This window comes from Dermacentor albipictus, chromosome 1, assembly GCF_038994185.2.
Source record: "Dermacentor albipictus isolate Rhodes 1998 colony chromosome 1, USDA_Dalb.pri_finalv2, whole genome shotgun sequence".
In the NCBI taxonomy this organism is placed as follows: Eukaryota; Metazoa; Arthropoda; class Arachnida; order Ixodida; family Ixodidae; genus Dermacentor; species Dermacentor albipictus.
In genome coordinates this window covers 193,899,996-193,923,703 of record NC_091821.1, presented here as the reverse complement: position 1 = coordinate 193,923,703, position 23,708 = coordinate 193,899,996, and the positions used below count along the sequence as shown (strand labels likewise).

Here is a 23,708-nt window from a genome sequence, read left to right as displayed (position 1 = left end):
TAACGTGTGTGGGCAAATTTTTTTTTTCATAAATTTTAATCCTTTTCTCTCTCTCACCTATCACATCCCTTTGGCCATCCCCCAGTACAGGGTAGCCAACCGGAGATAATCTCTGGTTAACCTCCCTGTCCTTTCCTTTGCCTTTTTCTCTCTCTCTCTCTGGGGACATTATAATGACTTCAGAAATAGCAACAATACTTCAAACAAGGTTAGAAATACAGAAGAAGCTCGCTCATACGTTTTTGAAAAAAAAAATGTGAGAAAGAACATACTACGGTAATCGGGACAATGTACAAACCAAAGTGAGTGAAAAATATTGGTTGATCCCTCTTTCATAAGAATTATTCATAACACGAAAGTGAAACGTGTCTTCATAGAAGTAGTTGCAGGTTTGTTGGACGTTAAGAAATACAAGACCATAAATTTGCAGCATCAATTGCTATTGGGTAGGAATGTTTTGGTCCTGCATGGAAATATCTTCGGCAAACCAATACCTGGCGGTGTGCTCAGCCTCACGAATGCGAGACACACAGATCGTAGTGTACACCCAGCACACACGAATGCATTGTGCTTTCTGCTGATGCGTGTCTCACTGGTCTAACACGGTCAGTTTCATGACATTCACCCGTCAACGTCGCTGCCTTTCTGCAGCATTTAATGTCACAGCATTGTTATTTGGCACTATTGCAAGTGAAGCAGTAGACGGCATCTAAACACTGCTACTGCGCATTTAAACTGCAGTCCGGAGGCAACTAGGCATCATAGGCTAATCTGACAAGTCAGAGAACCCATGTGGCAAAAGTGCGTAGGATAGGATAGGGATAACTTTAATAAAGTGCCGGCAAACGATGGTTTAACGTGTCGTGACGCTGGCCAAGCGTAGTTAGCGCAGACTGTCAAAGCACAAGGGGTGGGAGTGCCCAAAGTCATTTTGGAGCAATTTTTTTAGCAAGTAAAATTGCGTTTTGAAACATTTCGGAGCAGACTAAATTTCATTTTGAAACAATTTGGAGCAGATAAAATTTTATTCTGAAGTACTTTGGAACAGGCCAATTTGAATTTTGGTGCAACGATGAAATATGGAATATGGCAGCATACTTCAAAACCACGACGAAACAGAATAAACCAACATGAGCACTGTACTGCAACTGTCTTAGCAACATTTTAGGCTGAATTTTAGTGCAACAATGAAATACAGAATATGGCAGCACACTTTGAAACCATGATGAAACAGGATAAACCAACATGAGCACTGTATTGCAACTGTCTTAAGCAACATCTTAAGCTGAATTTTGAAGCAGATTACCCTGATACTGAAACCGCCTAAGTTCATGCAAATTTCGGTTATAGTGCCTGTCAACTTTTTAATTAGTGATAGCAATCACAAAAACCTACATTCTGTAATAGTGAGTCTGACATTCGGAAAAGGAGCCCAAAGCATATTTTTATAAATACATTTTTTTTTATGTATCGACAGTGTAGGTGAAGTGCCTGGAAATGTGCCTCACCAAGAAACCATACAGAGGATCCAGAGTTATGAACTGTGGTTTATTATTGCAATAGCAATTATATGGACACTCCAGGCGCATTTATCCAGGCGGCGTCGGTATGGGAGCTGGAACATCACGCTGTTGCCGTATATGAAACATCAAGCCATCAATGTAATGTTCTGTATAAAGTTCGAGGTTGATAACATCATTGCTGTGCTCCATATGCTGCATGTGTGAGTAAAAGCATGCGAAGGTGGGCCGAACACGGCGGCTCGATCTCGTGCGAACCAGCGACGAAAGCCGGGAGAAAGCGCACCATCTTCCATCATGCGCAAGGCACCGGGGCCCGTTCTACTCCGCCGGCTGCTGCGTATGGTGCGGCCGCGTGGGCCCTATCTTGAAAGCAATCTGTGATGCAGATAGTCCATGCAATGAGTGCCGATAGCTTCATGTGCGCTTTGTTTTCATCATTTAGTTCGCATTAAAGCAAGAGGCAGCACAAAAATCAATTCATCCGCTGCTGCTGTCGCGCTTTTTCGATACAACATTTTGACAGCGAGTGCGTGTGGTGATCAAGTGAGATGTGTTCACGCTTGTTTGTGCACACGTGACACCATGCTTGTTAATTTAGTTAGTGAATGATTACAACTTTCTACGACCGATAAAACCAGTATCCTTATTTCGTACAGATGTGTACTAATTTGCTATCGCAATCGATGTTTCACCTTTTGGTCGAAACTACGACTTCTTTAACCCTTTGAAGGTTTTTGCCGTACATGTACGATGGCGGTTTTCTGTCCTGCAAGGTCTTTGCCGTACGGGTACGGTTTCGACCCTCCGTTGGAAATTTTGCGCCATAATGATGATGCGAGCTCACTGGGAGGTGCTGCTATCTCTTAAGACTTACAAGAAACGTTTGAAATTTGTGCCACCTTCTTGGGGAGATAAACAGAACTGATTTCTAGCTTCAGTGCGTCGCACAGACTGCGGCAACACCCCTTTTGCGGTTTCGGTTTCGCCGCGTGATCGCAACGAAGGCGCGCGAAACATCATTTTTCTCTTGGTCGGCACTCTCTTGCAGGGTAGTGGAAGTTGATTTCTATCTTGATTGGCGCTGCTCTTAGCTTGTTTATCACCACTGCTCGCGAGGTATTCTCGCTCTCAGCAGCAACGCGCTTTCGCGGTTTCGGTTCCGTCGTGTCATCGCAACAGAGATGCACGAAACGTGATTTTTCTCTTTGTCGGCACACTCTCGCAGGGGCGGCGGAAGTTGATTTCTATGTTTCAAGGAGTACCACATCTGAAATACTATTGAACATTTTGCAGTTCTGAGTGATGCCGACACCAAAATACTGTTCCTAATTTTTTTTTACTATTTATTCCTGACTTTATATATTTTGTACATTCAAGATCCGCAATAAAGTAATTTGAGCACCTGGGAAAGTTTTTTTCAAAATAATTCGACCCTCAAAGGGTTAAAGCCATTTTTACATAATAGACCAGGGCAATTCCAAAGCACCTAATGCTTAGCTTTCTGGTATAACATAAAACTATTCCCATCTGTTTTTATTCCCAATCTACCACTAGGCTTTCGTGATTGGTCAAAATGGCTCAGGCCTTGCCCATATCGGTATAAAAACAGATTGGAATAGTTTTACATTGTACCGGTCCTGGGAACAGAGACGACCACCCGCTGAACTGACTGCCGCATGCGTTTCCCTAATATCAAGTTTGTTCGCAGTGCCCTCAGTCTACTTGTCGTTGTTTGGCACCTCAGCTAGGGAACATCGTGCCGCACGGCTCGCTCAACCATATTCGAACACAATCTAAATACAGCCGCCCTGGCTGTTCCAACTGCAGCGATGTCAGCCGGGAGTGGCCGCCTGTGTGCCGGCCACTTGCCGGAAGCGCCGTAAAGTCCAGTGTTATAAGACAACAATTACGAGAAACTGTGAAGGAGGAGCCACCGCGCGGTGTGCAGAATGTGAACGACTGCACTCTTTTAGAGGACAAATCCGCTCACTGTTCGCCGCCACTGCCAGAGCACACATACCAAAGCCGTTCTGGTGCAGCGTGGTGCAGTTTCGGTCAATTTTCTGGGTTTGGCACAGTTTGGTGCAGGAATTTGCGTTTGTATCAAAATGGCGCAATTGGCGCAGGAATCCCACCCCTGCACAAAGTTCAGAGAATGGCAAAATGGCACCATCTCACAGGGGTGCTACAAATATAGCATGCTCTTTTCTTGAGGTAATTTCCATCAAACAGGGACATGAGAGAAATTCTCGTCGTTTCCCTATTTCACAGGGTTTTAAGATGGTGGTGGGAAACCAAAACAAAATAAAGCTGGTTTACGATGCTGAAATACAGTGCATGCAATGCAACCAGAGCAAAACACTGCGCTCACTTTGTGTCGCGTTTGAGTTATTGCCCATTAAAAGCATGCAGTACGCTTCCAACAGCAGTACACCCAAAAACGCTGTGAAACAGATAGGTGAAGATGCTTATCACAATGCAGTTGGTGGTGATAGCTAAGAATGCAGCATGCAATGACTTGGAGGAGATTTGCTGGAACAGGAAAAGAAACTAAGTGCGCACCAGCATTCTCAGGTGAGACAGGTGGGTGAGTGTAGCAGGGAAGCTGCTATGGTGGGCGGCTACTGTTCTCGACGGTCCGCGCCTCATGCCTTTTCTTGTTTACATGGGATCTAGTAGCCGGAAAACGTATCATATGATCGCGGTTTGGCAACCTACTAAATGTTGGTGCTGAAAGATCGTGTTTTCGAGGAACGTATGAATCAGTAAAAAATATGCATAACTGTATGGGGTCATTTTTTTCGTTATCGATAGCGAACGTTTGAGTTGGGAAATCGGTCGAATGGGATCATATGAACGAGGTTCTACTGCATTCAGTTCAATTTTTTTACACTGTTTCCTTTGCCGCTACTTCTCAAGTCTGTTCAATAAAACCATCTTCAGCCTCAATAATTGACTGTATTGGAATTTCATAGCCACTGTATGCTCAGATAAGTGCTGATGATGTCAGCCACAGCTTCTGCCATAAGAGCCTTTGGCGAGTTAACATTGAGTGGCTATCTGTTAGTCTTCTTCTCAGTGACAACTCCCGTAAATAGCAGCAGAGCAGGTTTAAATAATGGGAGCTACGACATTGAATTGAGAGTGACGCAGCCACACAGGTTCGTAGCCAGTCACTCTTGGGTCATGCAGGCCCTATAGATGAAGCAAATCCATTACGTAGGGCTGGTGCTGAAGTAGTGATGCACAGAAAGCCCGAGTGCAGGCTCTGCCACCTAAAGTGGCTCAGCAATGGCCATCATTAGCTTTCCAGGTTCTCACTCATGATGGCCTCCATCTGCTGAAAAAACTTAATTGCATGAATGACGTTTTATTGCTGGCAGTGCTTATTTCCCTTTGTCACAGATAAGCATTGATTTTGAAATCTTGTCTCAGCCCGAAAACAAAGGATTTCGCCACACTGAAGGAGGTGGTGATCTCGCAAGTTGCTATCATCAGTACGTGAAGTGACTAGGACTGCCTGTGGTTTCATCTCCCATGTCACATTGGAAGCAGCTGCTCTAGAATTAATGTGTTAGATAGGCAACAGAGGAGCTGGTGAAAACGAAGTTAAAAGCCTAGATATATAGAATTAAAATGTTTAACGTTTATGGCAATCCAAAGCTGTGTCCTCACTTATCTCACATACTCAATACTTCAGAATTAGTGTTATGTCACATGCTAATGCAGGTGTTTCAAAATGCAATTTTAAAACTTTCTTTAACATGATGCATAGTAATGTAACAGTTCTGGAAATTAAGTGTAAGTACTCAATTAGGTCTAGAAATGAACCAGACTCGCCTTTTTAGGAAAACTCGCTTCGGTTGGCTGGCCATTTGGCCCGGGACCACATGTATCTCCCCCTTGACCCCAAGCAGTTCCAGGCAGTGGTGACGATGTTGGCAAGTGCAGCGTAGATGGTGGCTCCCCAGCTGCCGATACAGACGGTTGGATGTCCACAAATGGACACACCATGCCAGAGGCTGCTGCCAGGCAGCACTGCCGCTGTTCTAGCAAGGCAGTACAACCCTCCTGTGGCAGTTCACCAGCCAAGAGACTTCGGCAGCAGTGTCCACTTCATGAAAAAGAACAGACATTGTACATCTCCTGGGCACAACTAATAGAATTACCACTTCTTGGCAATAAGTGAGCAAGATGCAACTACACACTCACTATAAGACTGTATAATTAATTGCAGTAAAACAGTGGTGATAATGGGAAAGAGAACTTGTCTTTCATCCAAGACTTCTGTTTTGTATGCAGGAATGTTAAGTACGTAACTGTGGCAATCATGCTCATCCAGGCTGTACTGGGCACATGATGTTCCTGTTGACAGTCACCATCATGATGTGTGAACACATGCACATGCAAAATCACCAATTGGTTCTTATGGTATATTCAACTGGTCATTTCAGAGCACCCTGGCAGTGCTTTAAACATAGTGCAAGACAGCAAAGAAACTTTATTGAGAGCATCAACTGGATCAAATGCCAATAATGAAGCATGATTAATGCTATTTCACCCACTTATTTCCATAGTATAATTTTCAAGCTGGCTTGACTGTTTTTAGCAGCACTACTAGAGTGTTCCGAGACAACCAGTGGAATATGCCATTAATATGTGAAGAGAGACAAGCTAAGGCTGCTAATGACCATTGTAGAAAAGCAGATACAATTTTAAGAGAGTGCAAACAGCACTACTTTCAGCTCAAATTTGATTCAAACAGTAGTGTCAATTAAAAAAATTTTGACATGATGAAATAAAGTAGTACTGATTTATCACATTTTGTTTTAAAGGCTACATCTTGAGTATGAGATATGCTGCAGTAGAGAGCTCCAGATTGGCCACTTCATAGTCGTTCAATATGCTTCCCTCGAGCAATACTAGTGCACAATGAAACAAAGTGGAAGGTAAGAGTATTTTGTAGTACACCTCGGAGATATCTCAACAATGGTGCTAGGCTCAGGATTTATGCTAACTGAACGCAAATTCAATACTGTCTGGTTTCAATTTCACAAGTTCAGCATGTGCCCTAAAGGGTCACTAAAAAGAAATAGTAAATCAACTTTGTAGTGTAGTGCAAATATTCGGATTTTCAAATATTAGTTTCGTACATTACACTAATCGATATTCGCTTTGAGAGCAGCTGTAATATTCGTGCTTTTCGAAGTGTTCGCAAACTCACGGTCGTGTGTTTGTTTACTGTCTAATACAGTCAACGACCCCTTTTCCGGACGGCCGATAATTCAAACGCCTTCGCAGCGCCATGGTACTCCATAGAGTGTATGAGAACGCCTTAAATTTCGAACACAAAAACCCGTCGCGGTCCGAAATGGCATTGATCAAGCCACCCCCGCTACCATTTTGATTACTGTGCTGCCTCGAACAGGCGCTCTCACACGCAGATGCACTGGCAGCCATAGCCACCACCACACTGTGGCAACGCTAGGCCTAACTACATCGGCTTTCGTTACCAAGCTTCTTGCTGTTCGGTGCCATGTTTTTCATTAAAACAATTTGCCGCTGTTAGCAATGGCACTGAATCTGCCTTTATAATAAAGTCCCTTGATAATTTGAAAGTACCGCCACTCTATGGAACTCTGCCGCCGCACAACCTTCTCGCCTCCACCTCGCCCCTTGTGCGCACCCTCCCACCCCCCCACCCCCCCCTGCGGGAAGCAGTCTTGCGCCCGTTTTTCTGCACGACGATTGGTCTCCCTGCCATTACCCTTGGAAACACGCAGGTCTTGCGTTTTCCTTGTGTTTTTCTTTTCCATTCGCGCCATTTTTTTCCTCAGCTCGGATGGCTCAGCACTTTGGCTCGCCGTAGCGAACATTGTATGCTGTGTTTCCTGCTATCTGTGCTAGCACTTTGCCTTGCTGTTGTGCATATAACTGCAGCAAGAAGCCTGAAGATGGTTATGCGGTTTTTATGATACCACAAGGAAAGCATGAAGACTTGTGCAGGAAGCAGTGGCTGCATAACACTGGCCGAAAGAACTTTGTTCCGACAAAGAACATTGTTGTTTCCAAGGTGAGGCGTCTTTCTTATTGCTTGTATGAAAGCCACCCCTAATGCTGCACTTCTTAAATTCTTCCGGCCTGCACACCAGTGTTTTTGCTGCGGCAATTTGTATGTTGCATAAAAATGGGGTTGTGCTCAGTATGCTTAATATTCTGCTGGGACTCTATCACCTCGCACATCGCCAACTGTTGTTATTCAGTCGGAAATGCAGCACTATAGATTCTGCTTCCTGCTGTGAACACTTACGGGTGAAGATACAGCCTCTCGATCGGACTTTTTGGTATTTTTAGGATTCGCGGCCTGTTTTACTGAAAATTGAAATAACGGCTTGTAGAGGAGCTATTATTTTCAAATTATGTCGATGCAAGCACGAGTCATGCAATGAATACAGGCCCTAAAAAAGTTTGTGGCAAGTGTACCCATGGTATTGCAGTAGTTGGTGAGCACTAGCTAGTCCACATTGTGTTTTTGTTTTGTTTTTTGTGTGTTTTAAGGCGAAAGCCTTTAGATCTGTTTCAAGGTCGCGTTGTGAAGAGAAAATATCATGCGGCCCAGAAAGGCCAGAAGCAACTCAAAGCATGTCCAGCCGTGTGCATGAGATTAATGATTAGCCAAGTTAATCATTCATTAGTAAATTAGGGTGGATTAGGAAGGATTAGGTTTATTAGGGTGTGTTGAGGTGGATTAGGGTGTATTAAGGTGGACTAATGTGCATGAAGGATTAAGGTGTATTAAGGAGAATTCAGGTGAATGAAGGAAGATTACAGGTCAATTAGGGTGGATTAAGGTGAACTTAATAAGAGGTACAAATTGAAGGTGGTACAAGTCTATGCCCCTACATGCAGTCATGATGACCAGAAAGTTGAAAGCTTTTATGAAGACGTGGAATCGGCAATGGGTAAAGTCAAAACAAAATACACTATACTGATGGGCGACTTCAATGCCAGGGTAGGCAAGAAGCAGGCTGGAGACAAGTCAGTGGGGGAATATGGCACAGGCTCTAGGAATAGCAGAGGAGAGTTATTAGTAGAGTTTGCAGAACAGAATAATATGCGGATAATGAATACCTTTTTTCACAAGCGGGTTAGCCGAAAGTGAACGTGGAGGAGCCCAAATGGTGAGACTAGAAATGAATTCGACTTCATACGCTGCGCGAACCCTGGCATCATACAAGATGTAGACGTGTTCGGCAAGGTACGCTGCAGTGACCATAGGATGGTACGAGCTCGAATTAGCCTAGTCTTGAGGAGGGAACGGAAGAAACTGGTACACAAAAAGCCAATCAATGAGTTAGCGGTAAAAGGGAAACTAGAGGAATTCCGGATCAAGCTACACAACAGGTATTCGGCTTTAACTCAGGAAGAGGGCCTTAGTGTTGAAGCAATGAACGACAATCTCATGGGCATCATTAAGGAGTGCGCAATAGAAGTCGGTGGTAACGCCGTTAGACAGGAAACCAGTAAGCTATCGCAGGAGACGAAAGGTCTGATCAAGAAACGCCAATGTATGAAAGCCTCTAACCCTACAGCTAGAATAGAACTGGCAGAACTTTCTAAGTTAATCAACAAGCGTAAGACAGCGGACATCAGGAACTATAATATGGATAGAATTGAACAGGCTCTCAGGAACGGAGGAAGGCTAAAAACAGTGAAGAAGAAACTAGGAATAGGCAAGAATCAGATGTATGCGTTAAGAGACAAAGCCGGCAATATCATTACTAATATAGATGAGATCGTTCAAGTGGCTGAGGAGTTCTATAGAGATTTATACAGCACCAGTGGCACCCATGACGATAATGGAAGAGAGAATAGTCTAGAGGAATTTGAAATCCCACAGGTAACGCCAGAAGAAGTAAAGAAAGCCTTAGGAGCTATGCAAAGGGGAAAGGCAGCTGGGGAGGATCAGGTAACAGCAGATTTGTTGAAGGATGGTGGGCAGATTGTTCTAGAGAAACTGGCCACCCTGTATACGCAATGCCTCATAACCTCGAGCGTACCGGAATCTTGGAAGAACGCTAACATCATCCTAATCCATAAAAAAGGGGACGCCAAAGACTTGAAAAATTATAGACCGATCAGCTTACTGTCTGTTGCCTACAAAGTATTTACTAAGGCAATCGCAAATAGAATCAGGAACCCCTTAGACTTCTGTAAACCAAAGGACCAGGCAGGATTTCGTAAAGGCTACTCAACAATAGACCATATTCACAGTATCAATCAAGTGATAGAGAAATGTGCAGAATATAACCAACCCTTATATATAGCTTTCATTGATTACGAGAAAGCGTTTGATTTAGTCAAAACCTCAGCAGTCACGGAGGCATTACGGAATAAGGGTGTAGATGAGCCATATGTAAAAATACTGGAAGATATCTATAGCGGCTCCACAGCCACTGTAGTCCTCCACAAAGAAAGCAACAAAATCCCAATAAAGAAAGGCGTCAGACAGGGAGATACAATCTCTCCAATGCTATTCACAGCATGTTTATAGGAGGTATTCAGAGACCTGGAGTGGGAAGAATTGGGGATAAAAGTTAATGGAGAATACCTTAGCAACTTGCGATTCGCTGATGATATTGCCTTGCTTAGTAACTCAGGAGACCAATTGCAGTGCATGCTCACTGACCTGGAGAGGCAAAGCAGAAGGGTGGGTCTGAAAATTAATCTGCAGAAAACTAAAGTAATGTTTAACAGTCTCGGAAGAGAACAGCAGTTTACGATAGGTAGCGAGGCACTGGAAGTGGTAAGGAAATACATCTACTTAGGGCAGGTAGTGACCACGGATCCGGATCATAAGACTGAAATAACCAGAAGAATAATGGGCTGGGGTGTGTTTGGCAGGCATCATCAAATCATGAATTGCAGGTTGCCACTATCCCTCAAAAGCAAAGTGTATAACAGCTGTGTGTTACCAGTACTCGCATATGGGGCAGGAACTTGGAGGCTTACGAAAAGGGTTCTGCTGAAATTGAGGACGACACAACGAGCTATGGAAAGAAGAATGATGGGTGTAACGTTAAGGGATAAGAAAAGAGCAGATTGGGTGAGGCAACAAACGCGGTTAAATGACATCTTAGTTGAAATCAAGAAAAAGAAGTGGGCATGGGCCGGACATGTAATGAGGAGGGAAGAAAACCGATGGTCATTAAGGGTTACGGACTGGATTCCAAGGGAAGGGAAGCGTAGCAGGGGGCGGCAGAAAGTTAGGTGGGTGGATGACATTAAGACGTTTGCAGGGACAACATGGCCACAATTAGTACATGATTGGGGTAGTTGGAGAAGTATGGGAGAGGCCTTTGCCCTGCAGTGGGTGTAACTAGGCTGATGATGATGATGAAGGTGAATTAGCATTAGCAAAGGAGTATTAAGAACTATTCGAGTGGAACAAGGATTAAGACATATTAAGGAGGATTAGGGTCGATTAGGGTGGATGAAGGAAGATTAAGGTGAATTAAGGTTAGTGAAGGAGTATTAGGAACAATTCAGGTGGATTAAGGAGGATAATGGTGGATTAAGGTGTATAAAGAAGGATTAAGGTCATGAACAAGGATTAGAACCTATTAAGGAGGATAATGGTGGATTAAGGTGTATAAAGAAGGATTAAGGTCATGAACAAGGATTAGGACATTTTAAGAAGGATTAAGGTAGATTAAGACCAATTCGGGTGGATTAAGGTGGGTTAAAGTCAATTAGGATGGATTAAGGTGAATTAGGGTTAGTGAAAGAGTATTCAGAACAATTCCGGTGGCTTAAATCGGGTTATGGTGGATTAAGGCGTATAAAGGAGGATTAAGGTCATGAACAAGGATTACGACATATTAAGGAGGATTAGGGTGAATTAGGGTTGATCAAGGAGGATTAAGACCTATTAGGGCGTAAGAAGGAAGATTAAGGTAGATTAGAGTTGGTGGAGATAGATTAAGGTGAAGTACAGTAGGCTTTACAAGGCTTTTGCATTCGCATCTTTTAGGCAATACCTAAGAACACTTGCATTTTTGGAATTTGCTTTGAACTGCACTTTCACGCACGCATGAGTGGGCAATTATTATTATTTGGCTTCCTCACGGATACAAGCAATGTGCAGGGGGTTTTCACATGATCACGCACGCTTGCTGTTGATATCGACATCTCGGCGGAGGCCAGGAATCTTTGCTTTAATAGCGAATGTTTTAAAACCACCTTCCTGCGGTTTTGTTCTGTGGGGAAACTTTTTCCATTGATTTAAAACGAGCTGAAATCATTGCATCAATGCACTTTGATTACGAAGGTTGAGCAATAAATCATGATAGTGGTCATGATGTAGTAATGCTCAGAACATTAAATTAAATTATGGGGTTTTACGTGACAAAACCACTTTCTGATTATGAGGCACGCCGTAGTGGAGGACTCCAGAAATTTCTACCACCTGGGGTTCTTTAACGTGCACCTAAACACCTAAATACACAGGTGTTTTTGCATTTCGCCCCCATCGAAATGCGAATGTTGAGAATAATCTGCAGGCAATAATGTTTAGCACTGCAACATATTTCACCCTAATCAACCTTCATCCTCATTCATCAACCTTAATCCTCATGAATCCACCACAATCCTCCTTAATGCACCTTAACCCTTTGCAGTCCGAAACATTTTTACCCACTTTCCGGCTGTCCTGGTTCGAAACTATTTTGCCAGTTTCTCGCGCTGAGAAGAAAAACACAAACTGTGGAAGAAGAACCCACAGGATATTTATTTTTTCTCTTGAATTCTGCAGGCAACTCCTTTACCGATATTTGAGCAGCGTGTGATACCACTCGACGCATTCTTCTGGGTGCAGGCCAGGGTTGTTATTGCAGGTTTTGCAGAAAAACACGGTTTCCCTCCTGCCTTGTTTTGGTTTTCAATCACTACAAACAGCACAGTCCTTGCTGCTTCGGCCTGGGAGCTTGTAGATGAAATGGCCCCTCCCATCTAGCCTTTCATCGAACTCTTTCTGTGCAGACAGGCCCCGCCTTTTTGGCTCTAGCCCTCACGTCACCCACCGGCTGCTGGATGAGGTTGCGGCAGTACAGCAGGTGTTGCTGTTTTTTCTCGCTATGATTCCGCAGCTGTGTGCACTTCAAAATAAAACGATTGACAATGGAAACCTCTAGAAGCCAGAAAAAAAGCTTCTGCCACCATTTCGTGCTGTTTCCATCGCAATCGTCTTCATCACTCGCTTCTGTCAAATCACTGTCATCACTAACTGATGGAGGCATGTAATTCTTTTCCTCACTGAAGTCATCATCACTTTTACTAAATGCACCACCATAAAACACACGGGGTGAAAAAGTGGCCATGCTTCTCGGCAAACCACACGCACATGCGATTCCACGCACAAGCGAGAAGGCTCTGCAATCCAGAAGCCGTGCAGAACATTGTGCTCCACCGTAGTGCAAAAAGAAGTAAACTTTAACAAACAAAGTACACTTATCCGTCAAGAGAGCGCGCATCACGTATACAAAGAATGTGCGCAAATCGCAGCGAGAAAAACCGCGAAATTTAACCCCTGAACAGCATTGTCGGGCGGTGCCCGACAGTGGATTGCTGCTAAAACTATGTTGCATTGTCGGCCCCTGCCAGCAAAGGGTTAATCCACCCTAATCCACTTTCATCGACCTTAATACACCTTAATGCTCCTTAATCCATCTTAATACAATCACTAATCAATCATTAATTAACATTGATAATCAGTAATCATCTCTTATATATGGTTGGACATGCTTTGGTTACAACACAACCTTGAAACAGAGATCTAAGGCTTTCGCTTAATAAGCCACACACAGGGATGTTCCAGAAGAAATACTAGATCAGATGCAAAAAGCAAAGCATGTCATCATGTGGCATAAAAATTGTGTAGAGTATAGAACTCGCCTCAAAGCTCCTTTTACAACCTCCTCATAACAATGCCTTCAGCATTATTAACGTTGTTATCAGCATTTCTCCAAAATTTCAACACCACTGGGGCGTGAAACTGCCCCAAAATAATGCGACTTGATAGAATGCTGCGGCCCATCCGCGGGAGCCCAGGACAAAAAGCGTGCCGCGCGCAGCCGGCGGGCGATGAGAATCGAGGAGGAAAGCGCAGCGGGGAGGAGAGTGTCGCTACTTTCAAATTATCAAGGGGCTTTTCTTTATTATCCTCACCAATGGCTTTGAAGCTCGGAAAATACGACGCGTTGCATCCCGTAAGCCAGCTTCGCCTCAATACAGGACCATTATGCGGTGAAGCATACGAAGAGTGGGAAGAGGCAATTGTCATAGGACCCAGTATGTATTCCTTAATTATACACGCGTGCATCCGCCACCTTCTGTCACAGTAGGTTCACCGATATGCCTAATAAGTGTACTGACAGGCCTTCAGAGCTATTTCAGACATGCCTGTCATGATTTGAGCTCTTCGGGGCAGTAAAAGGCATGCATTCATTTTTTCGAACTGCCCGACTTTTCGGACGTTATCCGTTATCGTGGCCCCAGGGAGTTCTAAAAATCAGACATTGACTGTAATCAGTAAGGCATGATTTTTAAATAAATATAGACTCGCACGTTCGGCAAAACTGCATATTATGATGGGAGCTTGCAAATATATTAATTGTAGTCATTTCATCAACTTTGTTAAACAATGGGCAAAAGAAACCGAGCAATGAGCTCCAGATATGCTGTTATATGGCGGCAACATCTTTGCCAATCTTGGCACCCTGGTTGCCTGCACCCTTTTCTCACCACCACCGTGCCACGTCCAGACACTACGTTAGAAAAACAAGTTTCTGATAAAAATAAACACATTAAAAATTTCTCATAACTTTCATAATTCCTTAGAAACTTTTTGGGAGACAACTCATAAACACCGTTTCAAACCGTTTAAACTCTAAGATTCTGAAAGAAAGCGATGAGTGAATGACATCAATATTGTCAAAGTAGTGGAAGCTCGGTTGGTCGGCAAAATGGACTCTAACGACAGCGTGAAAAATCCAGTTCAAAAGTATTTCTCAAGCTTCTCTCTAAAAATGAAGCCCGGTGTTTCAACAAATAAGCCACTCATACACTATACATAAGTATTCCAATAAATAAGTCATACTTGAATTAATTCTCATTCTCACAAATTAGTCCACTTAATAATTGCATATATCAAATAATTACCTTGCTAGCCACTTTATGGCCAAGGCTTTTGAGTGGCAACTACTCGATATTCGATTCGGAAATATTCAGCCAAGATTGCTATTCGCTTCGAACTCAAAATCCACTATTCACACAACCCTAGCAATTTAGGCTGGAAAGGTATTCTGTGAGTGAACTGTACAGAGCAATAGAAACAGAAGATAAAGGTAAAAAAAGATGAAGCACTGACTTCGAGCAAGAGTCTATGCAGCAAAGTGCAAATGCATATACAGACTAGCACAGCTTGCGCATGAGCAGTGCCAGCCACCTCAGACACACAGCAAATGCAAACAAACAAAATATAAAGGTATATGTGGCAATGAGATGGCATGAAATAACTATGCGTTTCCAAGTTTTTTATGTATTGCTGCTCTGATGAATATGTGTGGCTTTATGCATGATTAAAAAAAGAATGAGCTCCTTCTCTGACAACTCAAAGGTGCACTAACACAGGTGTCACTCAGCCTGGCCACTTCTGCTGCTTCTAAAATCTCTAGTTGTTAGCTTTTATAAATTACATTAGACTAGCGCAGCTTGGACATGAGCAGTCCCAGCCGCCTCAAACACACAGCAAATACAAACAAACAAAATGTAAAGGTACATGTGGCAATGAGAACTACACATTTCCAAGCCTTTTATGTATTACTGCTCTGATGAATGCACAGCCTACAGCAAAAGATTGCGGGATGCGGTTTCCCCCAAAAATGTCAATTTCTGCACTGTTAAGGCATGACAGTTCGTATTTAATGAATAACTGTGTAGGTGGTGAAGGCTACTACATGCTGGAACATTGAATTCGAGGCTGTGTGACCACGCTTCGAGAGAATTAAGCTTCTTGGCAGATCCTACGTCCCGCAAACTTTTGCGGTTGACTGTACATGGCTCTATGCATGGCTAAATAAAAAACGAGCTCCTCCGACAACTCAAAGGTGCACTAACACACGTGTCACCCAGCCTGGCCATTTATGCTGCTTCTAAAATCTCTAGTTGTTAGCATTTATAAATTATATTGAACTCTGGAGTTTTGCGTGCCAAAACCATGGTGTCATTATGAAGCATGCTGTAATGGGGGACTCTGGATTAATCTTGACCACTTGGGGTTCTTTAACATTCATCCAAAGCACGGTACACAAGCATTTTTGCATTCTGTCCCAATCGAAATGCAGCTGCCAAGATAGAACCCACAACTTCAAACTCAGCAGTGCAGTGCCATAGCAACTGACCTACCACAGTGCGTTAGTAGCTTACCTGTTGCTCTTGCCTATGACACTGCAGTGGTCAAACACTGAACTGCAATCAATCTTGTTGGAAGTCAGCACTTAGTCTTGTCCTTCCTCATCTTTTGTTTGCGCATTCTATTCAGTATAGACTACCAACATGCCCATTCGTATGTTCTGTGAGACTTCATTTTCATTCATTTGGCAAAAAGAGCTGATTACTACTGACGAAATTAAAGGCCAGCTTTCTTTTCTTGAGTTACCATACAATATTGACAAATCGATGCCAAGACCTCAGCACTGGTATATGAGTGACATGTCACAGGTTTCATAGTATTCTCATATCTTGGCCAATTCAGCACAACAAAAGGTTATTGAAACTTGCTGGTGTAGTCCATCTTCACTGTTAATTAACTACCGGCACCAAAACCTCAGTACGGTACACTAGTGTGATGTCATCCCGAGACATGCCAGTTGACAGTATTGAGCGTGCAGTGAGACACTGCTTCCCCACCCCGTTTTCTGTATGCTTTGAACTACAGTGATGAACTTCGGTGAAAACTCACAAACAGAACAAGATTACTCTACAACATCACACTATCACACACAGCCAACTTACACATTCTTGGCTATAACATCTGGATCAATTGATTTCCAGCTGGGAGGCATCCACTGGGCTGGTAACACTTGCTGTAAGAATTGGAATAACAAAGCAAGAACGCATTGAAAAAGAAACTCCAGCTCATATTTAGCAATTTATATTTAGCATATTGACAAGACTGCTGGATTTAAGTTAATTCTTTATTTCAGACATACAATCCAAGACGATGGATCTTGACATATGCTTGAAATCAGTGACAATGCAGATATATGCGTAGTATTTTCCATATAACACACAACAAGAACCTAACAGTATTGAAAGCTTACGTACGAGGTATGTCCCATAAGTTCAAGCGGTGATTCAGCAAAAAAGTAGGATAGAGTGTAGCGGCACTGCTCTCTCCACTAAAAAGGACCCGGTTGACCTCTTGTTAGGGTATCAAATCGGAATTGAACTGAAAACCGGAAAAAAATGTTACTTTTGCTCAAACTAGAACTGAATTGGAACGTTACAAATTGTTTCACTTTGGAGTGAAAATAAAAAAAAAAAGTTAGTGGTTCAGGCTAGCCACCTTTTCTCGAGCTTTTCATCCATGCATTGCCTGCACTTCTGGTTCAACTACACTAGTAGCACCATTAGTACAGTTTTCAATGTAACGTGTAGGGGGCAGACATGTTAGTACACTCATAAACGTATGAAATTGGCGACCATGGAATAGTTTTTATTTAGTGAGAAATATATGATTGCTGAAATAAAGAAATGCTTCCTAGGCCAAGTGACGGTTTTCAATCGCACAATTTGAAGCAAATGCAATGGAAATGACATATTGCTTACAACATGTGCTTCCACAGCATGATTTTTAAATTGAAGGTTTCTTTGCCTGCTATACCACATTATTGCAAATGCTTTATTTGTAGTAAACGGGCACGACCTGCCCTGTTGGTGGTGATGCTCTGGCGAGAAATGGGAGAGAGAAGGGGAACTAGCATAGGGCAAGTTAAAATTGCACGGACATAGATGTATTGTGTAAAGATTCTATGACAGATTCCCCTCTTGAGGTGTTACTGCTGAAAACTTGCAGAATGGAGGGCTGCGAGTAGACTGATTGTAATCTTGCACCTGTGCTGGGTAAAGGCTATGCTCTCTTATGAGATTGGCTTGCTTTCCGATGCTGTACCTTAGACAGCCACATAGAGATGTGTCTCGGCCATTGTAACAAGAAGTCTTCTCTTTTGAAAAGAGTGCCAGCCTCACACGTGTCAAGTCGTGACCATCCTTGCTCTCCTTAAGCAAACTTTGGCCACTCGTCCATGCGCCTGCCGAATAGGATCCGGGGGCCAAATTCAAAAAGCGTTTCGTTTGTAAGTGTTCTTTGCCATTGGCTGGCCACCTTCGCTAATATGTCCAGCATCAGGATTGCCTGAAATTTTCTTGCCTCGATTTTTGCAGCACGAAGCACTTAATGCGGTAGCAAAAGAAGAAGAACCAAGTGTTGGCAAAAGAAGGACAAACATGCTGACCCTTTGTTTTGCTAACCTTTTGTTCTTTCTTTCCGCACTTCAGGGCTTCGCAATGCAAAAATCATGCCCATGAGCTTAGACCAACTCGCACAAATCGCTATTCTTATCCGAAATTTTTCTTACGAACAATTCTAGCGTAAAATCTTTTTGTGAATGCAGGCCCAGGGCTTGTATTCAAGAACGGGTATATAAGTACATCCAACAGCCTAGCCTCATGGCTCCTCATACTCCTCTTTTTCTTCCCTGTAGAGAAGAGTAGCAGGCTAAAGAATTCTTTACGTTTCCTCAATAAATTCTCCTCTCTCTCTCACTAAAGCTTCGCTTCACATAGATTCCAGTATTGGTGTTACAGAGGGAGAAGGATGACGCTAGCTACAGGCGGATCTAGCATTGTGGAGGCATGCCGGCAATTGCTTTGCCTGAGCACCTCCTTTTACCATGTGGGGATAAACATGCATATAAATAAGCATTTGATTGCAGCATACAGTTCAATGTGTCCAATGAGGCTATTAACTGCATTACATGATTGATAAAGTTTAGTATTATACAGTTAAACCTCGATATAACAAACTTCAATACAAGGAAATTCTCGCTATAGCAACGTATTTAACGTTTCATAACCTCTTGTCCATAGAACACCATGTATTTAGAACCTCAATATAACGTGCGGGTTTGTATGCGATTTAACCCTTTGAGGGTCGAATTATATTGAAAAAAACTTTCCCCGGTGGTCAAATTACTTTATTGCGGATCTTGAATGTACAAAATGTATAAAGTCAAGAATAAATAGTAAAAAAAAAAATTAGGAACAGTATTTTGGTGTCGGCATCATTCAGAACTGCAAAATGTTCAATAGTATTTCAGAGTGTGGTACTCCTTGAAACATCGGTCTGCACAGCGCCTTATCGCAGTGTGCACACCTAAAATGCGTGTCTGTTCTCCACTTGGAGCGATGAGTTGTGTTCGCGCACACATGACATCTTCCCTGCGTGCGGCTGCCTTGGGCAGAGGTCTGAGGCACCCTCTCGCGTAGGCGTGTTGCTGCAGGGAGCGAGAATACTTCGTGAGGGGTGGTGATAAATAAACTAAGAGCAGCGCCAATCAAGACAGAAATAAATTTCCACCGCCCTGCAAGAGAGTGCCGACAAAAAGAAAAATGACGTTTCGCGCGCCTCCGTTGCGATCATGCGGCGAAACCGAAATCGCAAAAGGGGTGTTGCCACAGTCTGCGTGACGCGCTGAAGCTAGAAATCAGTTCTCTTTATTTCCCCAAGAAGGTAGCACAAATTTCAAATGCTTCTTGTAAGTCTTAAGAGATGGCAGCACCTCCCAGTGAACCCGCATCATCATTATGGCGCGAAATTTCAAACGGAGAGTCGAAACCGTACCCGTACGGCAAAGACCTTGCGGGACAGAAAACCGCCGCCGTACATGTATGGCAAAAACCCTCAAAGGGTTAAATATACTGAAATTTCGTTTCCGCTGCAGACGAATACCAAGACAATAAATGGAAACTTCCGCAGACGCAGGTGGTCAAATGACTGAGTTACAAGCGGCTGCTTGCAAATGCACCTACCAGAGAAGTGGTTCTTGTGGGGAAGGAGGAAAGGCTAGCACTATTTTCTGCAACCCATGCGGGAGCACGGCTCAGCGCCAGCAGGGTGGGAGATGGGCGGATCATGTGCGGGGAGCGATCGCCAAAGTGAAGCCGCATCATGTTCCGTATAAAGTCCAAATGCGATAGGATCCTATCACACCCTGCGCATTTTGTGCTTTAGGTGCGAGTGAAAGTGTGCAACGGGGACACAACAAAGATGGTGGCTTCACCAGTGTCGCATTCCCGCGGCACGAGCGAAGGGAAAGAGGGGGAGGTGAGCAAAGATCGTGGTAATGCGATCAAGCGCGCGTGAGGGGCGAGGGAGGGGGCAGGCTGGCTGCAGTGTGCATGGCTGTAAGTGCGGCTGAGCGCATGCGCACCCTGTTTTAGAGGTAATCTGCTGCGTGTGCAAAGAGCAGGCGTGCCAAGATGGCGTGGCATCACATAAGCTGTCTTCCTATGCGTTTAGTATTGAAGGTTGCATCATCTCGAGTTTTGGCGACCCGTTAGAGCAAGAGACAGACGAAGCATTTCCTCCCCGCTGCCGGTGCTTTTCATGATTGCATCGTCCCAGTGTGGGCGACGCTATCAGCCACGGGGGCGGAGTTCACTCAAAAGCGTGGCTGACTTACTTAATTCGTACCGCCGATGTGAAGATACTGTTGACGTGGTATGAAACCGTATCATTCGTCGCCGATTCCCAAATTCATCAAAATGAATTGTTTTCTTATTCAAATTTGCTTTCTTAGATTGCCAGATAATTCGAAAATTCTGCGGTCCCTTTCCGCAAAAAAAAAAAAAAGATTGGCAACTGTGCTTATTTGCATAAAAAGTCAAATTTCAATACAACAAAATTTCGGTATAACGAAGCAAATTGCCGATTTTACCTACTTTGTTATATCGAGGTTTAACTGCACATGCTAAATGATGGATCTGCAAAATTCTTTTGTTACTAATTACGTGAGGCCCGAAGAATGACGCATATTCCATGCAGCTAGCTGCAGCGTCAGGCTCTTTTAATAGAATAAATTTATGCTATTTTCCTGTAATTATTTTTCGTTTATGCAAATGAACTTGGAACAGATGAACTTGAATAAATGACCAAAACATCATTTTATTTTTATTTTGACCTTTGTCAGTGGCCTGCTTCATCTTTAACTTAAACAGATTTAACCAGTGTGGATAGTTATTTTTCTACTTCGGAGTTGAACTGTAACTGAGCTGTTTTCGCTCAACCGTAATGAAAACCAGAACAACAAAAAAAGTTTCAGGTTGGCACTCTGCTTCTAGTACGAGCCAGACTGCTGTATGACAAGGAAGAATTTTATGCGTGTACTTTTTGTGCAAGCCATTCTCAGTCTTTGTCAAAATGGAGATCGGCAAACAGACAGAACAAAGGATCAATATCAAATTTATCATGGGATTGGGCAAGAATGGCACAGAAATTTATTAAATATTGCAAAAGGCCTATGAAAAGGATTCACTGTATTAAGTGAGTCATGAAAGATGTGAAGACCTCAAGGACGATATAAATTCACGACGCTTCTCCGTCTTGTGCAAAGATGAAGATGGTGATCATGTGTGTCCTCTTGAGCTCAGTGACCGTCGAGTGACTGCTAGAACAATATTGGAAGCACTTGGTTTGGGAAAGTCATCCGTTCACTGCATTTTTACTGAAAATTTGGAAAATAAAAAGGTTTGCAAAAGGACTGTGCCGAAACTGCTGACTCCTGAGCAAAACTTGTGATGAAAAGAATGTTGCATTAATTGAAAAATTTCAGACGACAATGACAAATTCTTGCACAGGGTTGTCACTGGTGATAAACACGGATTTAAGAATAAGATGTTGAACCAAAGTCGCAGTGCAAGGATTGTAAAAAGATGGATGAGCCAAGGACATAAAGAAAAAGTGTGGAAAAACAAAGCAAAAAGCAAAATTAGTTTTTTGACAGTCATGAAATCATGAACCATGAATTTGTACCTGAAGGACAAACTGTCAATGCAGCTTTCTAAGTGGAGGCCCTGCAGTGTCTGAAAGATTGTATGCGTCATGTGCGACCAAATTTGTCAAAAAAAGGGGCGCTGGCTTCTGCACCATGATAATGCGCCTGCACACTCTGCATTATCATGCATGAGTTTGTGGCACACAATTTTATCACTGTGCTGGAAAACTCTTAACTCACGAGGTTTAGTTCCATGAAACATTTTGTTTCTTTGTTCCTCTAATGCAAACTGGTGCTCCTGGGATGACATTTCGAGCATGTGACAATTCAAAAGAAAATGACAACGCTGCTAAAGCACAGAGAGGACTTTCAAGGGTGCTTCTAGCAATGGAAGAAGAGGTGGAACAAGTGTATTGTGTCTAATCAGTAGTATATTGAAGGGAACCACACTGATGTATCTGAAAGTTTGTGAAATGAAGTTTTTAATCGTACTGCAAGCATTTCAGGACAGACCTCTGCCTTTCTTTCTACTAACGTACTCTCTCCAGTGCAGTTCATATGATAGCTGATAATACAGGACACTCCTGTGATTAAATAACTAAAACCTTTACACCACCTTTCATGTCTAAATGTGGCCTCTACTTCAAAATCAACAAAACATTATAATAGTTTTGTTCGTTATTAATGCCAGAGCAAATTGGAGATGTTACCAAAATAAACACGGTTACTTGACTTCAAAACATGTGAAACATCTGTTAACACACCACAGTTAAACAAAAATGACAATTATTCAGTCACAAACCTTAACCACCATAGATAAAAGACCTAAAGTTTCAGAGAACATTCTTTATTGAACTTTGAACTATGAGCACATTTTAATACAACAAACTGCATGAGGCCACTCAGAAAAAATATACAGCTATGGGAATACTCTTCTGCGTGGGTCTTTAGCTCTGGATCAACCGATTCTGATACAATGTAGCAAACTGGCAAATGATGCACGACTGAATGTTGATTGTTAAACATATGACGTGGGACCTCTTGTCATGTTCTCCAGGTAGGTAGTTACTTTCTGTGTAAAATAAGGCCTGGCTGCAAACCTAATGCCATCTGACATATAGATTTTTGCGATGCTTCATGGAAGGCCATTGTGGTGGAGCTGACATTTGTCTTTTTATTCCACAGTAGCCATTAACCAAGCTACTCTGAATGTCTTAAAGAAGTGGAGGTGATGCTCAAAGCCAACATTACACAACTTGTAAAGCACATAGCAGTTGTATCCAACACATGCGACACTTGTTCTGTATTTTATTGACCACCCCAAGTTAGCCAAAGTGGTTGACTACACACACGTATGAAGTAGTCAAGCACATGACAAATCTTTATTGGAGCCATCCTTTGCTTTGCATCTGTAAGCGCGGCCTCTTTTATTTTATTTTCGTTCTGGAGACTCTGAAGCAGCACTTTCATGTGTTGCTGGACACTGGCTAGTGGAAAGACAGAAGTTAAGATCTCCAAACTAGGTTTGCTCAGTTCATCTGTTTGTACCACTATGTTGCAGCTTGTATCAAAAAAGCTGCAGGTGGCGGTGCAGAGCGAGGTGAAGCTTGTGGTTGTCATAACAATGTTTTCGCCATCACATTCGTTACGGTGTAGTTGTCATGGTTACACTGCCATTGCCATGATCCTGCTGTCACCATCTTTGTCATCATAATTTCATCACTCTCATGCCACCATCATGCCAATGTTGCCATTGTTATTGTGGTGTTGTTCCTGCATGCATGCAGCTAGGGGCGATCGCACAGGATTGCAAGGAATTTCGCACAAAGTTTGGGGCATTGGGCCAGACAGGGGAGTCACCGCTGTTGTAAAAAATGAGTTCAAAGCTGGAGAAGTCACTGAAGTTTGCAGATTTTTTTTTTCCTTATGTTCCACTATACGGTACTACTATACTGCAAATTAGAATGCATTCCTGAAGGAGGTGTGGGAATTTGAATGGGGTGGCATGGTTTTCATAGGCTTGTAAGGCTTCAAACATGCCTACCAACCTGTGAACTTCAAAGTTCATAGA

The 23,708-nt window shown here is 43.0% G+C and overlaps 1 protein-coding gene across 2 annotated transcripts in view; it reads right to left on the bottom strand.

Moving 5' to 3' along the window:
* LOC135898007 (protein FAM193B-like) overlaps positions 1-23,708 on the bottom strand; it is a 156,668-nt gene that overhangs the window by 87,896 nt on the left and 45,064 nt on the right. For both annotated transcript variants that reach the window (XM_065426717.1, XM_065426718.1), the window contains exons 9-10: positions 16,596-16,666; positions 5,364-5,637 (exon numbers count right to left, since the gene is read on the bottom strand). In XM_065426717.1, coding sequence (XP_065282789.1) covers positions 5,364-5,637; positions 16,596-16,666 — 345 coding nt within the window. The remainder of the gene's footprint in view (positions 1-5,363; positions 5,638-16,595; positions 16,667-23,708) is intronic.